At 40.8% G+C, this 20,678-nt stretch overlaps 1 protein-coding gene across 2 annotated transcripts in view; it reads right to left on the bottom strand.

The window, feature by feature from the left end:
* LOC117249380 (proton myo-inositol cotransporter-like) overlaps positions 1-12,486 on the bottom strand; it is a 111,932-nt gene extending 99,446 nt beyond the window's left edge. The window contains exons 1-2 of one of the 2 annotated variants that reach the window (XM_033615002.2): positions 12,350-12,486; positions 11,680-12,244 (exon numbers count right to left, since the gene is read on the bottom strand). In XM_033615002.2, the coding sequence (XP_033470893.1) occupies positions 11,680-12,217 (538 nt within the window). In that variant the 5' untranslated portion in view covers positions 12,218-12,244; positions 12,350-12,486. Of the gene's footprint in view, positions 1-11,679 lie in introns of both variants that reach the window. The other variant, XM_033615001.2, reaches the window with a different exon arrangement.
* Positions 12,487-20,678: the final 8,192 nt, after the last annotated feature.

The raw sequence follows: 20,678 nt of genomic DNA, 5'->3' as shown, positions 1-20,678 counted from the left end.
CTCCTCATGTGTCGTGTCTGGTTTAACTTCCTGTCTTTGTGTGTTTTCCCGCCTGTTTTCTGTCACACCTGTCTCGTTAGTCCTTCCCTGTTCCCAGAGTCTTCCTTTCACACCTGTTCTGTATTAGTCTTGTTTGCTCCACCCTAGTGTTCCCATTTCCCTCCTTTTACCAGTGTCCTCCTACTCCAGCTGTGTCTTGTTCTTGTGATTAGTTTTCTGTGTATATACACCTGTGTGTTTGCCTTTGTTCCGTGTCATTTCGTCTGTGTTCCTCCTGGGTGCGTTCTGTTGTTGTTCCTGCATTATTCCTGTGCTCATCCCTGTTGATCGTGTTTTTCTCAGTTAGTTGGTTTGGACGTTGAGTTGCCTGCCTGTACTGGATGTTTTCAATTGGCTACATTAAAGCTTGCTTTTTGTGAAAACTCAAACTGTCTGTTAGTCTGCTTTTGGCTCCTCCTCTGAACTGACACGTGACATAGTAAATGTTATGCATAAGAAATATTATCTTTGATATTCGACTTGTTATGAGTTCATAGATGCTAAATATTTGATTGTGCGTCTTCTAGTTTCTGAGCTACAGCCATTTTCTTACCATGCTATATTTAGTCTTTGGGAACACTTAGGGACTTCTGCTTTTTTAATACAATTGAAGATGTTGCAGAACAGCCACTGCTCCACCCAGCTTGGTCTTGGTATGCTCTGATGAAGGTCTAACAGACCTAAAGCTCAACAGTGAAGTGAAACACTTCATCAATGGAAGTGTGCGGAAATCTTGTTCTACCAGTTTTAATTCAATTGTAGAAAACGTTCTAGAAAAAGCAACAAAAATTTTGGGACTTTTATAATTTTCAGTACATACACATGCGAGGGGCTTCTGTCTATATATTCCATATAAATAAAAGTTGCACAGAACTGTTATTAGTCACATAGCAGGTGAAAACATTCACTTAAGGAGCTGTTCTCCATTAGTTTCAATAGGTTTCAATGCTTTTTAATAAAGTATGTCTGTTTGCTTCTATGAAACCTCAGATCTTGCATTTTTGACATAACACCTGACTCTCAAATACATATAGGAACCTTTCTCTTATAGTCCAACAAAGAAAAAAAAAAAAAAGGGTTAATTCAATAGTAACAAATGGAAGCCTATCTTCCCTCAGAACGTTAAAACAACGGATACATTGAAGTCCGTTACTTTTCACCGTGCAGTTGGTTCAGCTGTAAGGAACGTACAGCCCAGTCGAAAACTGATACAGGTGATCACAATGTTGAGAACTGGTTTTCAATTTCTGATTATTGACTTTTCTGTATCGAGATATAATCTTTCAAGAATCACGCCGCATCTAAGAATCAATGTTTTTTCCCATCCCTACTCATTACATGGGTCACAATCCTCCCATCCCCCAAATACAACCACCTATTATCACATAACTAAAATTCCATACATAGGTCATCTGTACCAAGCAAAGTGCATTTGCTGATGAGGGCCACAAGATGCGGCTGAAGGTTCTGTATAACTTGCAGTAAGTGGACCTTGAACAAAAAAGGCCATACTATATCACTAAATGCAGTTCAATCCACCATTTTTAAAAAAGACTGTGTTATATTAGAATATGTATCAAGGTTGAGTGTAATGATTCAACAGGTAAACAGAGCAGCAGGCAGATTTCATGCCAATCTACTCAGCAGTTCATCAGCAGAGACAGCAAACCCCCAAAGCCATTAAATCTGTTTTGGCTCCTGTCTATTTGACAGCTCTGTTCAGACTGTGTGTGTTTGCACTGTCGGCTTGAATACTCAGATGACATTAGGCAGATGTCAACACACACGGATGGACATATGCACAGATTTTAACACACTTAGCATTAACAAGTCCTGAACGCCTCTATCTGTATTCACCTCACACAGTCGGACCTCTTCATCCTCCTGCTATAGCTCCCCTCCGTGGTCCTGTTTAATGTATCTCAACCATATGTATCACCAGCTTGTCTCTGTCCAGGCCACGCCTGCTGCCACACACAGCCCATATGCCTCAGAGTGAGATGCTACAGATGATGTTGATGTGTTTACTGAGTACTGGATCATTTCCATTTCACATCCTGCTGCAGGTGGTCACAGGGAAAACATGTTCGAGCCCATTAAGGCTAATACTATTACAGGCCAGTAAAAAGGTCAGATACTGTACAGTTCTGCTCCAGTTCATTGACTGTCTGAAATTAAGTGTTATTGGCTAGGAGTCCAGCTTCACAGTCACTTTATCTTGCATTGGTTTTTAAAGTGTGAAATGTATTCATTATCATTCATGTATTCAAGCAGCTAATGCCTCTTATACACTGCATGATTATGTTCAACTTGACTCTACTTCACAATTTTGATATCAGTGACTTTTCTCTGTTTTGTTTTCTGCTGCAGATATTACCCCGTCAATGTAGGTGTGATTCCTAGCTGATTGTCATCACCTTCAACATGATACGACATTGACAACCAAACAGAGGAATGTCTGCACTTTGTTTCGCTGGCTGCAAATGTTTAAAATCTGGGTCAAGTGAATCAAAAATACATTTTCTATTAACAGTAGCTTGGCTATTTTAAAATTGAGGGTTTGTGCAAGATGTCCAATGTCATGCAAGTAATAGTTCTCTCTGACTAGTCACTGGTTTGCAATGTTTAAAAGTATCGGCTCAGCTCGCTTGGAACCTTGACCAAGGTGGTACCAAAAATGGTAGGATATCAGGAGCTGTAATATCCTATGATTCACCGAAACTTGGCTAAATCCTGCACAGCACCACTCAACCAGGAGGCTCTTTTTTCTATATGCAGTGAATAAGGACTAATGTGATGGAGGGAATGTGAGGTGCTGTCTTGGTCAGTCCTATTGTGGATCACTGCTAACAGCGGCTGCAGTGTGGTGCTTCTGTGTTCAGGAGGAGCGACCATGTGGCCATCTTGTTGAGGTTGGGGTGTGTGGACAGTGAAATCATGCCACACCCAGAAACTGTGCATTACCAGAAGCATCCAAAAAACATGGACAATTATAAAGCAGCAGCCAAAATTTTACCTTGTATAGTTCCATGTGACAAATAAATGACTGAATTAAATTGAAATTTCCTAAAACACTACAACAGAGGTGGCTAGTGCCGAATTTCCACGACCCAAAGGTTAAGCAACTACAATTATGACAATAAGACCAGTTTAAAAAACTTTTTTTTTGTCATGGTGTCTTATGCTGATGAGTGTGATGAATCTCAAAGGTAAAATGTGTCACTTTTAACATACAACAAAATTTTGATGTTAAAGACCTAGTCAGAGTTTAGCAAAGCCTGGTTTCACTCTGAAGTCGTCGAAATCTGGCGCTTGGGCAGTGACTTGTGGTGTCAGAAACCAATATAAAAAGGTGTCTTTTAACTTCAGCATGATACACGGCAGGCTGTAGTTATAGTTTAATGGCGCCTGGCAGCGTCAGGGGGAAACGTGGCGGGACGATGACGTAAGTTATGGCGGCGAAAGTCCAAGTGCGGCAGGCGTGAGAGGTGGTGGATGGGTCCAACAAACACTGACTTTCACCCGAGAGAGCCGTGTTTGTGTCCCGTAAGGTTCCTAAACCTATTCATGTGTCTTTGTTGTTGAAGGAAAAAAAACATCAGTTCGCGTTGTTGTACTGATGTAGTGCATTTATTTTGAAAGATTTCCTGTGAAAACGCAAGTGTATCTTGAAAGAAGAGAACTTGACACAGTGTCCCAGAATGTCAACAACCAACACACCCCGGGTACCTTGCACGTCGTATGTGGACATGGAAGGTCATGGAAGGTTGAGAAATACAAATAATATTCAATTTAATCTGCTCATGTCCTATCAAAAATTGATACAGCATAGTATCGTGATTTTTGTGTGGCAATATCGTATCGTCACACAGTGCCAAGTATCAATTTTTTTTTCATTATATGAATTATTAATGCCACAAATACAAATCAAAGTTTAGGTACCCTATTATGATCATAACTTAATCTTATTAAATACAACTTTAAAAACAACCATTTCCTTTGGGTAGATAATTTACAGTTGAAAAAGGGTAATGAATCTCAAAATATCGCAATATATTTTATCGCAATACTAAACATATCGCAACAAATTTAAAATCGCAATACTATTGTATCATGACTTAAGTATCACGATAATACCATATCGTGGATCCTCTGGTGAGTCCCACCCCTGGTATTATTGCACAGACGACATATTTTGAGTCAAATGACATTATATTGATAGAAGTGAAGCCATTTTTAGTATTCGTATTCCACTGACGTTCTCCACTGGAACTGAGACTGCACTGAAAACAAGCCTGAACCAAAGGCCAGGTTTCTTCACTTGCTTGAATGTGAATCCCTCACAAACACATTCACAGTGTGTTCCCTTTCTGATTAATGAGCTCTTCTTTCGGCACCAGGGGACAGCTCCCAGCACTCCCTTCTCCACACACACAAACACACACCCTCATAAAGTCATCGTCTGGTCAGGCTCAGCCTCAAAGCAGCACAGCACAGTTAAACAAAGAATCTGTCTGGTCTTGTGAAGGCAGCCTCTAGGCACGTAGTACAAAGCTCGGGACTGACTCACTTGATCAGTGTACGAGGGAGATACTTCACTAGACCCTCCATCACTGTGATGTAAGAGACAGGCAGGACATTTTCTGGTACTAAGTAGCTGGTTGTGATGGAGGAAGCTAATTAGGAGCTAATGGAGCATCCTTGAAAATGCAGAGCGAGGAAAAGAGAAAAATTCCACTGATAAAGCTGTTGTTCTTTCAAATGGGTAAGCGGTGTGAGTGGTGATTGCATTCAGTGGTTAAAGCAGGAGAGGTTGTACTCTTCCTTAATTAAATTCAGTCAAATGTGCCTATTTTCACATTAAATTTTGCCAACAGAGATTTGTTTACCCTGTAACTCTGAATTCTGGAGTTGTTCATGATGTAAGTTCACTTTAGAAATTAGCCAGATTGTATTCAGTGACTTAATATCCTTATAAAACCATTTTTTGGGGGAAAAATAACTCAAAATACACACATGTCAAGCCAAAACAACTCATTTTCTTGAACACTTGACATTTTAGAGATGTGATTTCCACATTACGACAAAAATATGCACATAAACTCCTCATTAAGTTGACACTTTGCTTCCACCTAGTTACTATGAGGAGTATGACTTAATTATATAAACCAACCAATTAATTATCAAACCTCCAGGTGATAATTAAATATTATCACAGTGTAATTAACTGCACTATTTTTATGCGGACCCCTCATCTGCTGTCTCCGAGGACAAAACAAGTCAACATTTGCAACTGCTGGATGATTTAGCCAGAAAACACGATTATGCACACACACACTGTGAGGGTGTGTGCTAGGGTTTGCGCGTTTGTGTGTCTATGTGTGAGGGAATGGATTATGACTAACTAAAAGGCTGAAGGCATCAGCGTGGATTTCTTTTAAGAAAAACATTTCACGGCTCTTTTCAACACAATAAATCTAACCGTCACCACACAGAGAGCCCACAAAGAATCCATTATTTTAAAGGGAGACTCTTGACACACAGCTGTGAACTGCACGACAAGGGTCACATGACAAATGGAAATGGACAAATCCAGAAAAGTTAATGTAATTTAAAGTCAAAAAGTAAAATGATTATGAAAGAAAGAAAGTAAATAAAGACTTGTTAATCTCCCTCCAAAATATGACATCATACCAATAAAGGTACACTATGCAGGATTTTCCTACAAAACAATGTATCTACTAATATAAAACTAATCCCTCTGAACTGTCACTTATGACCCTCTGCATGTATTTTCTTTTTTCTACTTATTTTCTGTGTTTGGGATGTTTGTAGGCATGTAGCTCTGCATTCAAGTGAGGTCAGTGCTTCATAAAAAGATATCGACCAGGTGTCAGACCCTAAGCAGCAGGCATCCAACAGACACAGCACCAAAAATCCATAGATATAGCGAGGCAAAACGCCAAACAAGAGTGAATCTGGGGTTGGCTTTTACTTTCACTTTCGCTGGCGAGTGTGTTTTCGAACAGTAACCAACAATCCTGCATAGTATTACTTTAAATATGTGTCTTATATATTTTATTTTCACAATGTTGTATGTTCATATCAAACATGACTAAAGTTTCAAATAATGAAGTTAACATATGTAGAAGTAATCCCTGGGACAAAAACCTCAGGCTTCAGACCATACTCCATTTCCAATGGTTTTTACTTTGGCTACGAAATGACATCAGCTCGTAACGGATTTCTTCATATGATCATCTGCGCCAGGCATGTTACTGCAAGTGTTTACATTACATACACTGCTACATGTAGCTACATGCTAACATCAAGGTGACATGTGATCATGGTTGCAGATGTTGCAAATTTCTCCCCGATGTCAGATCAAATTCCAACTGGAACATGTCCGCTTGTGTTTAGGAGCTTTTATGATAGATTTTTCATGCTAAGTGCTGCTATTCTCCGTTACAGTCATTCCATGGCTGCAAGCACACTGCTGTCATACATTTAGCTACATGCTAACATCAGGGAAACATGTAGGCTAATCTTTTGGCTGCTAATATTGTAAGTTTCTCTTCAATTTCATTTTTCATATTCCTGCTAGAACATGTCCAGATGTATTTAGGAGCTTTTACTGGTGATTTATCACAGTACAAACTGCCACTGTTCTCTGTTACAGTCATTCTCCGGCTGCAAGTACACTGCTAACGTACATGTAGCTACATGCTAACATTAAGGACACATATCATCTTTTGGCTGCTAATATTGTAAATTTCTCCTTGACTTCAGATTATATTCGTGTTGAAACATGCCCAGATGTATTTAGGAGCTTCTACTGGTGATTTATTACAGTAAAAAGTGCCAATGTTCTCCGTTACAGTCAAGAAGACCCATGAACACTGACCAATCAGAGCCGAATAGATTTAAACAGACAGCCACTAAAACGGAGTGTTTCAGACAAAGAGTGAATACAGGTGCTCCAGCAAGACATTGTGAGGAAATAAAGTGTTTTTGACTGTTAAAGCATGTAGGCCTGAACATGTTTAGGTAGAAAGAAGTCTTCTATACAACCATAAACCTGAGAATGAGTAAAATAGGTCCTCTTTAATCAATGTGTGTGATAATAACTTTGCTACATTTTTAATAAAAACGCATAAAACAACATCATAAAGCCCACAGCCAGTGTTTTCTACAGAAGAAACATTGAAATATAAGCCTGCACAGCCAGATCTGAGACTACTTTCAATGAGTCTGGCTAGCGGCAGATGCTAATGCTATCCCAGGCCCCTGGGAAAGCTGCTCAGCCTTGCAAATAATTTTCAAAAATCCTCTCTGGCCCAAAAGCACTTTCCCCATAGAAAACTGTCCGTAAAAACTGTCCGTAAAACTGTCAACAGGACACCACGAACTGCAACAAGGTCAACTATGAATCTTTCTGTTCTAATTTTTTTTTGAGCCAGGATGGATTTATATACGTAAAACTTCTCTCAAGCTGATAAATGCAAACTCCTTACCCATATAACACATCTAATTTAGCTATGAATAGATTTCTCCTCCAAGATTGAAACATCTTTCCTAAAATGTCCTTTGCAGAAAGAAAACCTCTTAATTTGATAGGACTGACAAGGATTCATTACATAACTTGGCAATTTCAAACAGTCTGGTTCAATACCTTCTGTTTGCTCAGACTAGCAACGGCTCATATCACACAACAGCCCTTGTGCTCAGGCAAAGGTCAGACCAACAATAACCGGCCAGCAGCAGGCGAACCAGATGCTTATGAGTAGGAATACAGGGAGGCCAGGCTTGGCGGTGTATGGCCTTTCTGGGTTTGACAAACAGCTCTGGTGACCTTTTTGGCGAGTTCAGTTCAGAATTGCTCGGCAATTGACTTTACTGAGGTCCAGCAGTCACGTTAATGTGAGTGTCCAGGTGACAGGTCCAGGCCGTAATAATTGCATGCAATGAAAAATGTTGCTTTATTAGCGTCTCCAGCAGCTAATTGTGGTGCCAGAATGTGTTCCATTATCTATCAGATCCGGCTCGTGCATGCTTGTGTAATGAAGATGACTGTATGGGAAGAGACTGTGATGGCAGTACGGGAGGGGACACTTATAATGAAACAGCCACTTATAATATAACAGCTGAAATGACCTGGGTGATTAGTTTCTACCACATATTAGCAATCAAAGCTTGTGTATGTAAATGAAGTGTGTAGCTGCAACATTTTCAATCTTAATTTCACATGTTAATTTGGGAAAAGGCAATGTTTACTCACCTTTTATTTATATATTAAAAATCCCTGTAAATACTTATTTATTTCTTAAATTATTGGTGGTTCTCGACAAACACAAAACTGACATCACTGCCACAACTGTCTGTGTTGATTTTGCCGTACATGCCATTACAGGCTTGCATTTCAAATTAAAACTGGTTGCTGATGGGGACCCAGCTCCATATAAAGTGGTTGATGACTGTCCATTAACTGTGTTTCCCGGGAGTGGAGGAAAATAATCAGTTTATTCCCACCAGCAACAGGTATATAAGTGGGCACAACATGACTACATAATAAGAAGAGCTCCAACAATTTTTAATGAATTAAAGCAGCAACATTTGGAGCGTTTGCTACCTGCATGAATCGTAATGTAGATGTAGGGCTGCAACTAACAGGTGTTTTAATTGTCAATTAACCCTTTTTTTTGCAATCAATAGATGAACTGTTTAGTCAATCAAACATTGGGAAAAAGTGAAAAAAGCTCATTCAGATTTCCCAGAGCCCAAGTTGACAAAAGCTACTGGAAAAGCAGGAACATGTCAGTGAAAAACACCATGGTTCCATGGCTCAAATGCAATGGGAAAAGCAACGATGTTTCAGTATAAGCTGCTGGCCAATTAGGCAGGTTGAATCTGTGTTGGAGGTGGTGAAATCACTCTAATTGGTAGCTAAGCATAGTGAAGAAGACAAACGGAAGTGAGGAAAGTAAACAAATGGCTAAAGTCAAGAGAGTGTGAGATCAGAACAAACTTGTTACAATAGGTAAGATTATGTTTTTAGCCATTAAGCTCATTATCAGAAACCGTTTGTAACTGTTTAAGTTAATACTTGCTTGCACACAGTAAATATTCTGTGATGTTTCAACATTGGATTGTGTTGTTAATGTGCTAATTGGCTAACTAGCGTCACAAATCCATCCTGTCAGTGTTCCTGTTTTCCTTTTCCAATGATGAATACAGACTATCACTGCCAGCTGGTGTGGAGAGTTATTTCCTCTCACACAGGCACAGAACAAACGTGCTAGCTGGCCATTGGCTGTAGTCTTTGGGGTGTGTTAAAGTGCAACTTTTTGGCTGAGACACATGCAACGTGAGGCAACACAACAGTCAGCCTTCATCACCACTAGTTCTTTCATGTTGGTTTGGTGCATCTGGGCCCTTACTCCCAAGTTTGACCCACAGGCTTTGTCATAAATTAATCCCCTTCGAACCCAAACCAAGATAACACTGATGATAATATCAAGGTAACTCTTTATCGGACTTTAAAAGCTTTAACAGTTTTGATTAAAACTCAGTGATCTTGGTAAGCTTTATTCAGATGTTTTATGTGCAAATTCAAAATGCGGCTAACAAACAAGTGGATGGAAAGTGCAAGACGATATGTTCACATTTCTGTATTCCAGTTTTGGAAAATTGATATAATCAGAACCATCTGTCTAATTACACATTGTATCTAATTTCAAGAGAAAAAGTGGCAGCAGTCTGCTATCATTAACTGAACCCTCTCTCTACCAGGAGTCACGCTTGTTTTTGTAAAATTCCCTGTAATTGCTCTCATTGACAGCACAGAGAAAATATGGTAGGAGAATTACAGTACATGATATAAACAACTAGCCTTTGCTTAAGAGCTATTTTAGTGAAAGGAAAAGCTACTATAAGTTTGCACAAAGGGTATCTGAAGATATTAGGGCTCAGTTTGGACCCTTCGTGCCTCATCATCCGGGGAGAAGAGCATTTTCCATTGAGTTGTGAGTCACCCAAGCTTTATAACCCATCACAGGGAACACGATGCTTTAATTTAGTTTTGTCAAAGCCTTTAGTTGTCGTTTCATTGCACCCGAGTTGAGTGTTTTCATATCAGCGCTTCCTGTCAGTCACCTTAAATCAAAGCAAAACTTTACTGTCACTCCCAAGCTTTTTCTTCCAGCCAAAATAAAACTCATTCACACGGCGTCCACCACAGATTGAAAAATAATTATGGCAAAAGCAAATGAGATACAGAAGTATTCCAGGTATTTCCGTTTAAATCATTATCTCCCAGCCTGTTACCCAGCAGCAGTAATGCCCTCACACCTTCTCTCCGGGTGGAAAATTAAGACACATTCATCATCTGCACAATCCTGGTGCCAGATAAATAAATATATACTAATTAAACTCTGGTTGATTTATACACCACACAACAAGAATCATAATTACAGCCATTTATCACAAGAAGAAATTGAAATGCTACTAAAAGGGTGCTGGAGGCAAATCTTGATTCAAACATCAATGATAAAGGGTCTTTAGTTTGTAGAAGGAGTAAACACAGAGTTTTACACTGTGGTCAGGGGTGTTTGCCGAAGAATTAAGCCTCCTCTCCTATCTCTCCTATCCCAGTGTTTGACCGAGGAGAGAAAATGGTCTGCAATTCCTCCACGTATCACTGAGGAGAGCGCTCACTATACTCTCAAATGAAGAGTGCCATCAACGTGGCGCTGGGCCGGGAAAGCTAGTTTTAACAGCCTCTTCCACCGAGGATGTGACTCATGAGTAACAGCAGCCACTATAAATAATTTGGGGTACATTGAATTTGGATCAAAAGGCGCGTTGCATGTAAAAGCATGCAGAGAGAGGAGCAGGCACAGAGAGGAGCAGGGGATGATTCAAGAGGGGAGAAAGCGGAGAGTGAGGAATATTCATGTGGAGGAAGGAAGGAAGGGAATGTGCAAAGGTATGTTTCCAGGGGAGGAAGCAGGGATGGGGCCCAATCAGATAAATGTAACTCTGACATCAGCGTCTGATGAAGGCGACCCCATTGACACCAAAAGTCTCCCGCGTGCTTCGAGACTTATCTTTGCTTCCTTTTGGGCGGTGATATCCGCTTCTTTTTCATCGCTCGGAGTTATCACTAAATGGCACCCAAGTAAACCTGATAATAATCCTAATGATGGTAATAATAAAGACAGCAAGTTGTCTAATAGCCAGTGGCATGCAGCCAGAGCAAGCAGAGGGTCGTGCTGTGTAATTAGAAGCTGTGAGTAATTGCAAATATCAGGCCTGAGGCAGGGAGAGGCAGAGAGGAGGGAAGCAAAACCACTGCATGTGGTGAGGAATGGTAGGCTTTAAGACCTGAGACCACTTAGGATGACCTCTGAACTCTGTGATGGGGGGCAAGTGCAGGGAGATGTTAAGGCAGGGATCAGTAAAGTGTCATATTAGCATCAGTGCTGCAAGTTGGGTGGGATATAAGAGCAACTTTATCTGTACTTGATTTCACAAACAAATGTAATCTGTTGGGTTAAAATGATGGGAACAGTGCTCAGAGACACACATCTGGCTTAGTGACAGACACAAGGGGACACAGAGCATGTTGGACACATGTCTTACCAAGCCCCACTCCGACGATGAGCCTCCCTGCCAGGAGGACCTCCTTGCCAGGGGCGGTGCTCAGCACGATCCCCCCGACGGTGAAGAAGAAGCTGGCCAGCAGTATGCACACTCTGCGCCCGAAGAGCCCGTTGAGGAAGCCGCCCAGCAGGGCAGACAGGGCGGCCGCGGCCACAGTACTTGATATGAGCACCTCCTGCCACAGTGCGCTCAGGTCCAGCTCCCTCTTGAGCAGGAGCATGGCCCCGGAGATCACCCCGGTGTCGTAGCCGAACAGGAAGCCCCCCAGGGCGGAGAACGCCGCCAGGACGTAGACGAAGCCGGGCGTGACATCCTGCTGGAACTGCTTGCGGGCAGCGCGCTCCAGGTCCCCGGTGGAAGGGGTGGAAGAGGGGGGTGCAGCTGCTGGCGCACCGGCGGTGGAGGTGGCGGCGGAGGCGCCCTGGCTGCTGATGCTGGCGCTGGACGGAGCCTTGATAAGACTCCGCTCTCCTCCGTCGCTCACTTTCTTCCACCGCTCGCCCATGAGGTTGCTCATACTACGGAGATTGTAGTCATGGTCGACCTGCTTTCGCGACATATGGGAAATACAACACAGGACAGGGCTGCTTAGTTGTATTGGATGCCTCAGGAAAAAGAAAACAAAAACACACTTAACTAATTTACCCACCCCACCCCCACACAGGTTGGAGTTAAACTGCCGCGTTGGTTATCCACAACCACTCCCAAATATAACGCTGGCTTGCTGAGTAAAGTTGCGCTCCAGCCTTGTGTGTGTCAGTGTATCACATCCCTGTGGTGCTGATGGGAGAGTTGGAGAGGAGTGGGGAGGAAAGGTAAGATGGGAGGAGTGTAGTGGAGCAGCTCGTCACTGCGAGCGTCGGCATGACGCAAAGAAATATTGTTTGGGAAGCATGATGCTGGAGTGGATCATTTATGGAGAGGACAGTTCAATTAAATCATGGAAATCATCTATTTAAATTAGAAAGCAATACAATACACACACAAAAACCACAACTGAAATAGACAGTCTGCTGCTCACTGTCAGGTGAGGCTTTAAGAAACCCAAAATTTCCTTGTGCACAAGCAAAAGTACAAACAAAACCTCATGTAAAACATAAAGAACGGCATCCTTATAGATGCATAACATATAATCTACACCAGTAATTAATTACAGCAAGTTAATATAAATATTCTTAATAATGACACACATGTCAAACAGGCTTTATATCACTATGTTTCACCTGTTACTGAACAACAGGCTGCCTCAGGCAAAATATGAAACGGCTGCCCCCTGCAGGACTGACTGCTGTACTACAGGTACATGTTTCTGCAAGTTGATTTACTCAATACACAGTCAGGGGACACCACACACACACTGACAGCCCCAATGGAGGTCTACAATTCTTGGGCAAAAGCATCTCTGTGCAGATGACTGAATTTTCTTAACATAAAATTTGATGATCTCAAAATAACTAAACAGACTTTTTGGCTTGGGCAGTCCTGCAGCCACGTTTGTCATCAGACATAAGACATTTAGGTCATGATCACTGAAGGTCCAGTGTGAAAGATTGAGGGGGTTTTAGTGGCATCTAGTGGTGATGATAGCAGATTGCAGCCAGCTGAAACTTCTCCCAGTGAGGATTTTTTCAGTGTTAATTGTTCAGGAGGTTTTTAGTGGGAGCCTATTATCTGCAGAGGTCTCCTCCCCTCCAACAGGGTAAAAACACTCAATTAATGAAGCAATTTCATGTAAAAAAAAAAAAATCAGTGTTTCTCTTGCCCTGTTCAGTACATCGCTGTTGGCCCACTTGCCCAGTACCTGCAAATGTGTGCTCACCTTATTTCAGATCCAGACATTCAGAAGTTTTTTCACAGTGAGCCAAATTATCTGCAGAGGTCTACTCAGAACCCAGGGATTTAAACAGGTAAAAACACTGAATAAAGCAGTTTCACTTTAAAAAAAAAACTAGTGTTTTTTCCAGTGCTCTTGTCACAGAATGGCTGCTTACCATGGTGGCCAACACAAAAATGAAAATGGCTCAAAGTAGACCCAGTGTGTGGTTTGTCCAATCTGGGCTACTTGGCGAAGTACATGACTGTGCAACATGGCAATCTCCGTAGACGACGATCTGATCTCTAAATAGATATAAACAGCTCATTCTAAGGTAACGAAAACACAATGATTCTTATTTTCAGGTGATTATACACAAAAGAAAACATATTATATTATATTCCATTTCTGCTAACATATCTCACTAATCCTACACGCTGAACCTTTAATCAGCAGACTAATCAGTTAATTATTTGGCCTATAAAATGTAAGAAAAAAAGCCCATCACAAAGTCCAAACCCACTAGCTTTTTTTTCTGCTGACTGATTGATTGATTAATTTATTAATCATTTCTGCTCCAGATGACACTGCCAAAAAATAAATGGTTGACTAATAACAGCTGAGACAATAATCTTGAATTAGAAACTTCTCACTTTTACTAAACCAGCATTACTGAAGAAAGCTACACCCACAACACCATGTGTGAGGAAATTAGAACAGACACTAACAAATATATCTATTATTATATCTGCTAGTTTTTTATCATTAATTAATTAGTTGTTTGGTCTATAAAATGTCAGAAATAAAATTAAAAATTTCCCAAAAACCAACACTAGTGTCTTCAGATTTCTTGTTTGTCAAATACATTCACTTCACTGTCACAAATGACAAAGGAAAGCGGCAAAACCTCACAACTAAGAAGTTGGATCAATGCAAAGATTGTCATTTCAGTTTGATGAATGTCTAAAATGATCATTTAAGAAAAGAAAAGGAAAAGAAAAAAATAAAATAAAATGATCATTTATCAAATTATCTGCCCTCATCTAAACCCAATGCCTAACTCTTCTTCTGAAGCTAAAGACTGGATGAAATGCCTCCATGAAAACCCTCTTCCCTCATTTTCAGAGCTCCCTCCTTCACACACTCAACCATCATCATTGCCCACCTTCTCCATTATTGATCAATCTTAAAACAGAGGAAAAGTAATCTGAGTGAACATGCTGCATGGCTGCAGCCTGGAGAAATGACATGGTTGTAAATGCATTTATGTGTGGAGGGGGATCAATATGCGGACAGTGGTGTCACACAAAATGATGAATGAGTACAGCCTGATAATGGCTCATGATTGAGCCCATTAGAGAAGGAGAGCAATAATGGGACAAGTTTCCTGTACACACAGTGGCATACATGGTTTCATGGTGGAAAGCTATAATGTCTCTCCTCGGGAAATTAACCTCATGATTCCAGCTGAGTAGTGGGGCCTAAGGGTGGTGATGTGCGTCACTCATTCATCTATGGCTTGACAGCTAATGGCCACATTGGATCACAGCTGAAATAATGCCGACACCTTGATCTTTCCACTAGCACCAACATTTCCACATACACACACAAAGACTTAATACTGAAAATGCATGCTCAAGTTCCAATAAAATTTACTCAACACATTCATGTGCCTCTGAGAATGAAGTTTTCCTAATTCAGGATAGGGGAAAGTACACACAGGTGCTGCTCTCCTTTGACCTCATACACCTGGCCATGAAGCATCACAAGAGGGCTCTATCTGATAATATAAAATGCGAGAACACGTAAGGTCACATCTGCCTCCTGTTTCAAATTGAAAACTGGCCTTGTTTCTATCTGCTCCTGTAGCCACCGAGGACATTGGTCTGTTCAAAACACTACTGTTCAATTAAATTCAGTACATGCATTGTGTCAAAAGCAGTTATGGTCAGGTTGGTTTTCACCTGTGCTATGTCCTCTGCAGTGTTGTTGCACTCCCAACAGAAATGTATTGAGCATGTCATATTAAAGGGAGGACACAGCAAGGAAGGCACCCAAATTCGTGTTTGTCGTCCGAATAGTACTGACCGATCACGTTTGAGTTGCAGGTAAATAGTCCATGTGGAGAGCAAGAAAAGTGGAATACAGTGGCTGAACTACAGTCTCGGAAGCCATCGGCTATCGTCTGACAATGATTTAGCTTTTTATTAGCTTTCTTAAAAGTAATTTGCCGATACCTGTTTGTAGAGATTAGCCGAAATGAATGCACAGTCTCGGCCTGGATATTTGCTTGGTACACCGGAACCCCTGGAATATTGGCCTTCGCCCGCAGATCCTTATTGTCATCAGAACAATATCTGATGGGTTCCAAGATTTATCTCTCCTAAATCTCTCTTACTGTGTCTTGTGGACTGTCCTGTCAAATGGCTATGAACAAAACTGTAAACCATCTCTGTAAGGCATGACAAACACTTACAAAATAAAACAATATGCCATTTCAGAAGGCACGTGGTGTAGATCTGATCATCACAAGTCAAAGAAAGTCTTAAAGCATTAACGGTCTCAAGCGTGACTGGGCGCAACATGTTTAAACGGAAAATGGAAATGCCTATTGGTGCAGTGTTGGCCAAAAAAATCCCCAGTGGAGCAGCCATATAACTTATACCTCATGTTGATGTTCTGCAACACATGGACTTGTGATTTTGTTTTTGATGTGTTACCAAAAAGAAGTTGGGCAATATTTTAGATTTAGAGAGCTCACGAAGCTTAGTTTGCTGGATGTTCTTGTCTGCGTGTATGTAAATGTGCATACCATTTTGAAACACTGATCATAAAAAAGAATTACCAGATTGATGGTACAAATGACTAATTCTACGAATGACTAATTTATTTATCTGGACTGTGTACTGCTTGCTCTCAGATATTGTTTACAAAGGTTTGTCGCCAGAAAGAAAGATATACCTAAAAAATTCATTAGCAGAGATGACAAAGCCTGATGGGTTGTCAGATTGCCAAGCTGAGAACTGAGTCATCTCTTCCTTTATCCAAGTCTACATAATCAGGCTTAACCTTTCAAATCAGACAAAACACAGCCATGAACATCCGCAGCACTGCAAACACACCAAACTGAGTCTATCAGACTATAGTAGAAGTACAACATTACAGAAAGTACAGGCTTAAGAGAACCCAATCCTCTGTCTTTGTGTAAACCAGCCTCAAAAAGAAGAAACTGGGTGAGAAACTATGTGCAAGGACCGGTCTGCAACCTGTGGAGAGGATAATGTCGTAATAACAGCTCCGATTGAGGTAACACAGCAGTATCTCGCTTTCAGACCTACTGTGCCAAGTAAGCTGGGTATTGACTGTTAAAAACCTACAGACCTTTTTTCACAGTGGGCATTTTGCCATATAATAATATCACACTGTAGCAGGAACAGCACAGGTGTAATTGAAAACATTAATAACAATGACCTTACACTTGGGTGAGAAAATTCCAGCTTGTATTGTGCATACTGGCTCACTGGGGTATTTAAAGGACCAGAGCCCTAATTAATGTTATTAGTTACCTGTGCTTTTTCCTGATGATATGGCTACAAGTCAGAATATCTGCTGTGAAAAATATATGCTGGTACTATCGATGTTAAAGCTCCACCACTCAGTATCAACAACCTTTATACTGTACTCTGTACTCTACAGAGCTTTTTTGCCCCTTATAGTTCATTGTTTTACTTTTATACTACAGTTTGGTAACCTCTGCTTATATCAACTGTTTCCAGCAGAAGCGAGCTGCTGTTTCCAGCAGAAACCTCTGATATAAACCCTATGTACACTACCTGTCCACCATTAAACCAGGCCACCAGGAAGTATGCTGAGCTTTGAAGCCAATTTTCATAGTGGCCAAACAAATCCTGAGTCCGTCACATGATGCCATTGGGCCCAAAAAGACTTTTCCCATAGACTTTAATGGGAAAGAGATGTCTTTCAATGATGTATTTTATGTCATAGAACAGAACATAAAAGCCTCTTAAGCTTGTGTGAACCACAGACCTTATTTCAGGCTTCTAACCAAAAGACCATTCAAAATACTCATTGATTTCTAGACAAGGGAACAGGAAGTAATAAAATGCTAACTCATTTCCAAGTTTTAGAGCTCATGCCTGGGGCACTCTATTTAGTTGGGAGTCAGTTAAAACCAGAGATGTATAAAGAGAACTGGATACAGCATTCGAGGCGGGGCCTCTGCTCATTCCCTTGAAAGTTGCTCAGTGGCACATGAAGAAATGTTCGACTTCTTGGGTATAAAATTACCTGGATCATCCACATCATAGGGCCCATGGAGCAAGTGCACTCCAGACTTTTGCAAGCCAAGCAGCTTAGGCTACTTCTGGTGTGCCCAAATGGGGCATATGAGTCTTCTAAACTTTTGAAATGTTATCAGATCAAATGCATGAAATTCTATTTCCACAGTATGAAATTAGCCAGATCTTCTGCGTTACAGGGCCCACAGAGCAAGCGCACTAAGACTAATGACAGCCAAGCGTGGCCAAGTGTGGCCGACTGGCAGACTTCCGTCGGCCAAATGGCTAACTTAAGGTTTAGCGCTCCACTAACTTGAATGGGGATAAAATAATTAATCGTGTAGCTCTTGTAGACTTTTGAAATGTCAAATTGATCAAATCCTGAAAGTTAAACATCAGTTTTTGGGGGTTGTGATGCTCAAAAAATGTATCCCCTGATTAAAACATGTCTCTTTCCCACTGTAAGTCTATGGGCAAAACTTTTTTTATATATCACTTCATGGACCCAGACAGTGTAGTTCCACTTTCGACCACTATGTAAAATTGGCCTTGAAGCCCAGCGCGCTTTCTGGGGCATGGTTAAACTGATTTTATTATTATTTTTAAATATTTTTATTGTTGGCAAAATGTCACTCTCCACCTTACAATCAAAGCATTGTATGAACTAACACAATAAGAATAACCAGCCAACTGTACAGTTTTACAGAGCATTTAATCTTCTTTTAGTTCAATTTTGGTTTTAGAAAACTTTAACTGTACATTCAGTCTCAGAGCTTTCATGTTTCCAGCAGCAGCAGGCAGCTCTTAGCAACAAAGCTTACCAACTAGCTAGCTGGAGAAAAGCTGAAGAACTACCAGCTTAAAGACCCAGCTATCTTTCCCAGGAGTTTGGGAGGACCAAACCAGTGCGTATATTGTACTTGGTATTGCTGGTGGCCAAAAAACCCTGACTCCAGATAATATTGCTCCGTGTCCACTGAATGTAAGTAGGCAACCATTACCATCCACATTAACGTTAGCCATAGCCTTTTAAAGTTTAAAGTATCTGCAGTATGTTTATTGTGGAGCTCTTCTGCCTCCAAGAGGACAAAAAATATGAATACATCTGTAAGACATCCAATACATTTTGCAATGTTCAAAACAAGTTTTTTATTGTTGGGAAAATTACACTTTACCTTAAAATCATAGCAAAGCATGCTAAAAATGAATGGGATTACTAGCACATACCCAAATCACAGTCCTTTGCAGTTCTATATAACTTTATAGCCACTTTTAGTTTGCTGTTTTTGTTTTATGGTACATTTAATGTACAGCTTAGTCTCACTGTTTTCATTGACCATGTTTCCATTAGGGACAGGCAACAAGCTCAGACAAACCCAGTATAACTATCCAGCACAAACCAGCAGCATAACAAAGTTAGCAGCTAGCTAACGTTAGCTAAAGCGGCTAGCCGTTAGAAGGTAAAAGCTAAAAGCTATTTTTCTCAGGATTTTTTGGAGACCAAACCAGCGTGAGCCAGTATTGGACTTATATTTGCTAGTGGCCAGAAACTTGCCTCCAAAGATATGTTGGTGTTTCTCTTTATCTGCCGAAGTAGGTAGGTTGCTAACACATTAGCTTAGCCTTTTGAGGTGACGACGTATCAGGTGTGTGTGTGTGTGTGTGTGTGTGTGTGTGACAGTTAACGTTAGCTTGTTTTAGAGCTCTTTGTGGCGCTAATGGTACTACAAACTATTAGCTTAATGTCATAATAATTCAAAAAGTTTTGTAATGTTCAAAACTAAAGTTTCTTCCTGTTTCCCAGACGTTACTTTCTACCTTTAAAGTAAGGTAGGTTAAGTTTTGCTGTAACTGATAATTTCTGTGAAGAAGATGAACAGGAAGTGCTATTTTTGCCTCTATGGCAGGTATAGTCAGTAGATATACCTTATGCCAGAAAATGAAATGTGATCAGAGCACAATAATTTAATTTTCCATGCCAACAGTGTTGCAGCCAGGACCACCTTAACAGAGACCACGTCATGACCAAGACCAGAGTGTATCAAACCATAGACAAGACCAACACCAAGGCAGGGTGACACCAAGGTAAGACCAAGACCAGACCAGTGTGTATGACAAGACCAGTGTGAGTCTTCCACTGCATGACACATGATAAAAATAGATCATGCAAACCATAGGAACTCAGAAAACAAATAAAGATTCCTCTTCATTCACCTCTTTTATCACCATATACTGTATGTGCAGTGTTTCCCACAGAATTACTAATTAGTCTATGTGTGGCATGGTGAATAACCTCAGTCGATCTGATCACTTTTGCTGCGCCTGCCATTCTGCTGCTCTGTCCGTGCTCTCCGTCTGCAAAAAATAGCAAATAATATCAATGTTATATATTCCAACAGTGCACCCAATGAATGTTCCAGCTCTGAAAATAGAAAATCTAAATGTGGCTGCAGATGTTTTGATCGTGGTGGCAGATTTATCCTTTTACCACGTAGGTAAAGCAAGTTAAGATACTTTTTAACTCAGTTTGCCGCTCCAGGTTAAATCTTTGCAAGAAAAGAAATCTGAGTAGCTGCAGGACACGTCTTTAAACGTCATGTGGTACTCTCCCTCAGCTCTCCACCTGAAAAAATAACTAACTACATCCTGGTTCATGCACCCTGACCATTTACCTGTGGGCTCATTTCTCATTTCGTCATGGGTCCATTTATCCTTTGTAAACTTGCAACTCATTGTCTGTTTCACCAGTGTTTGCCAAGAGTAACCATCCCTCTTTGTTCATAATGCAGGACTTAATAGTTTACCCATTAAGTGTGCGCTTGGTGACCTGGATATGTATGTGTTAATATTTCTGTCAGGATTCCAGG

The sequence above is a fragment of the Epinephelus lanceolatus genome, chromosome 23 (assembly GCF_041903045.1).
Source record: "Epinephelus lanceolatus isolate andai-2023 chromosome 23, ASM4190304v1, whole genome shotgun sequence".
NCBI lineage: Eukaryota > Metazoa > Chordata > Actinopteri > Perciformes > Serranidae > Epinephelus > Epinephelus lanceolatus.
Note: the sequence above shows the minus strand (reverse complement) of the source record. Positions and strands in the feature narration are given on the sequence as shown.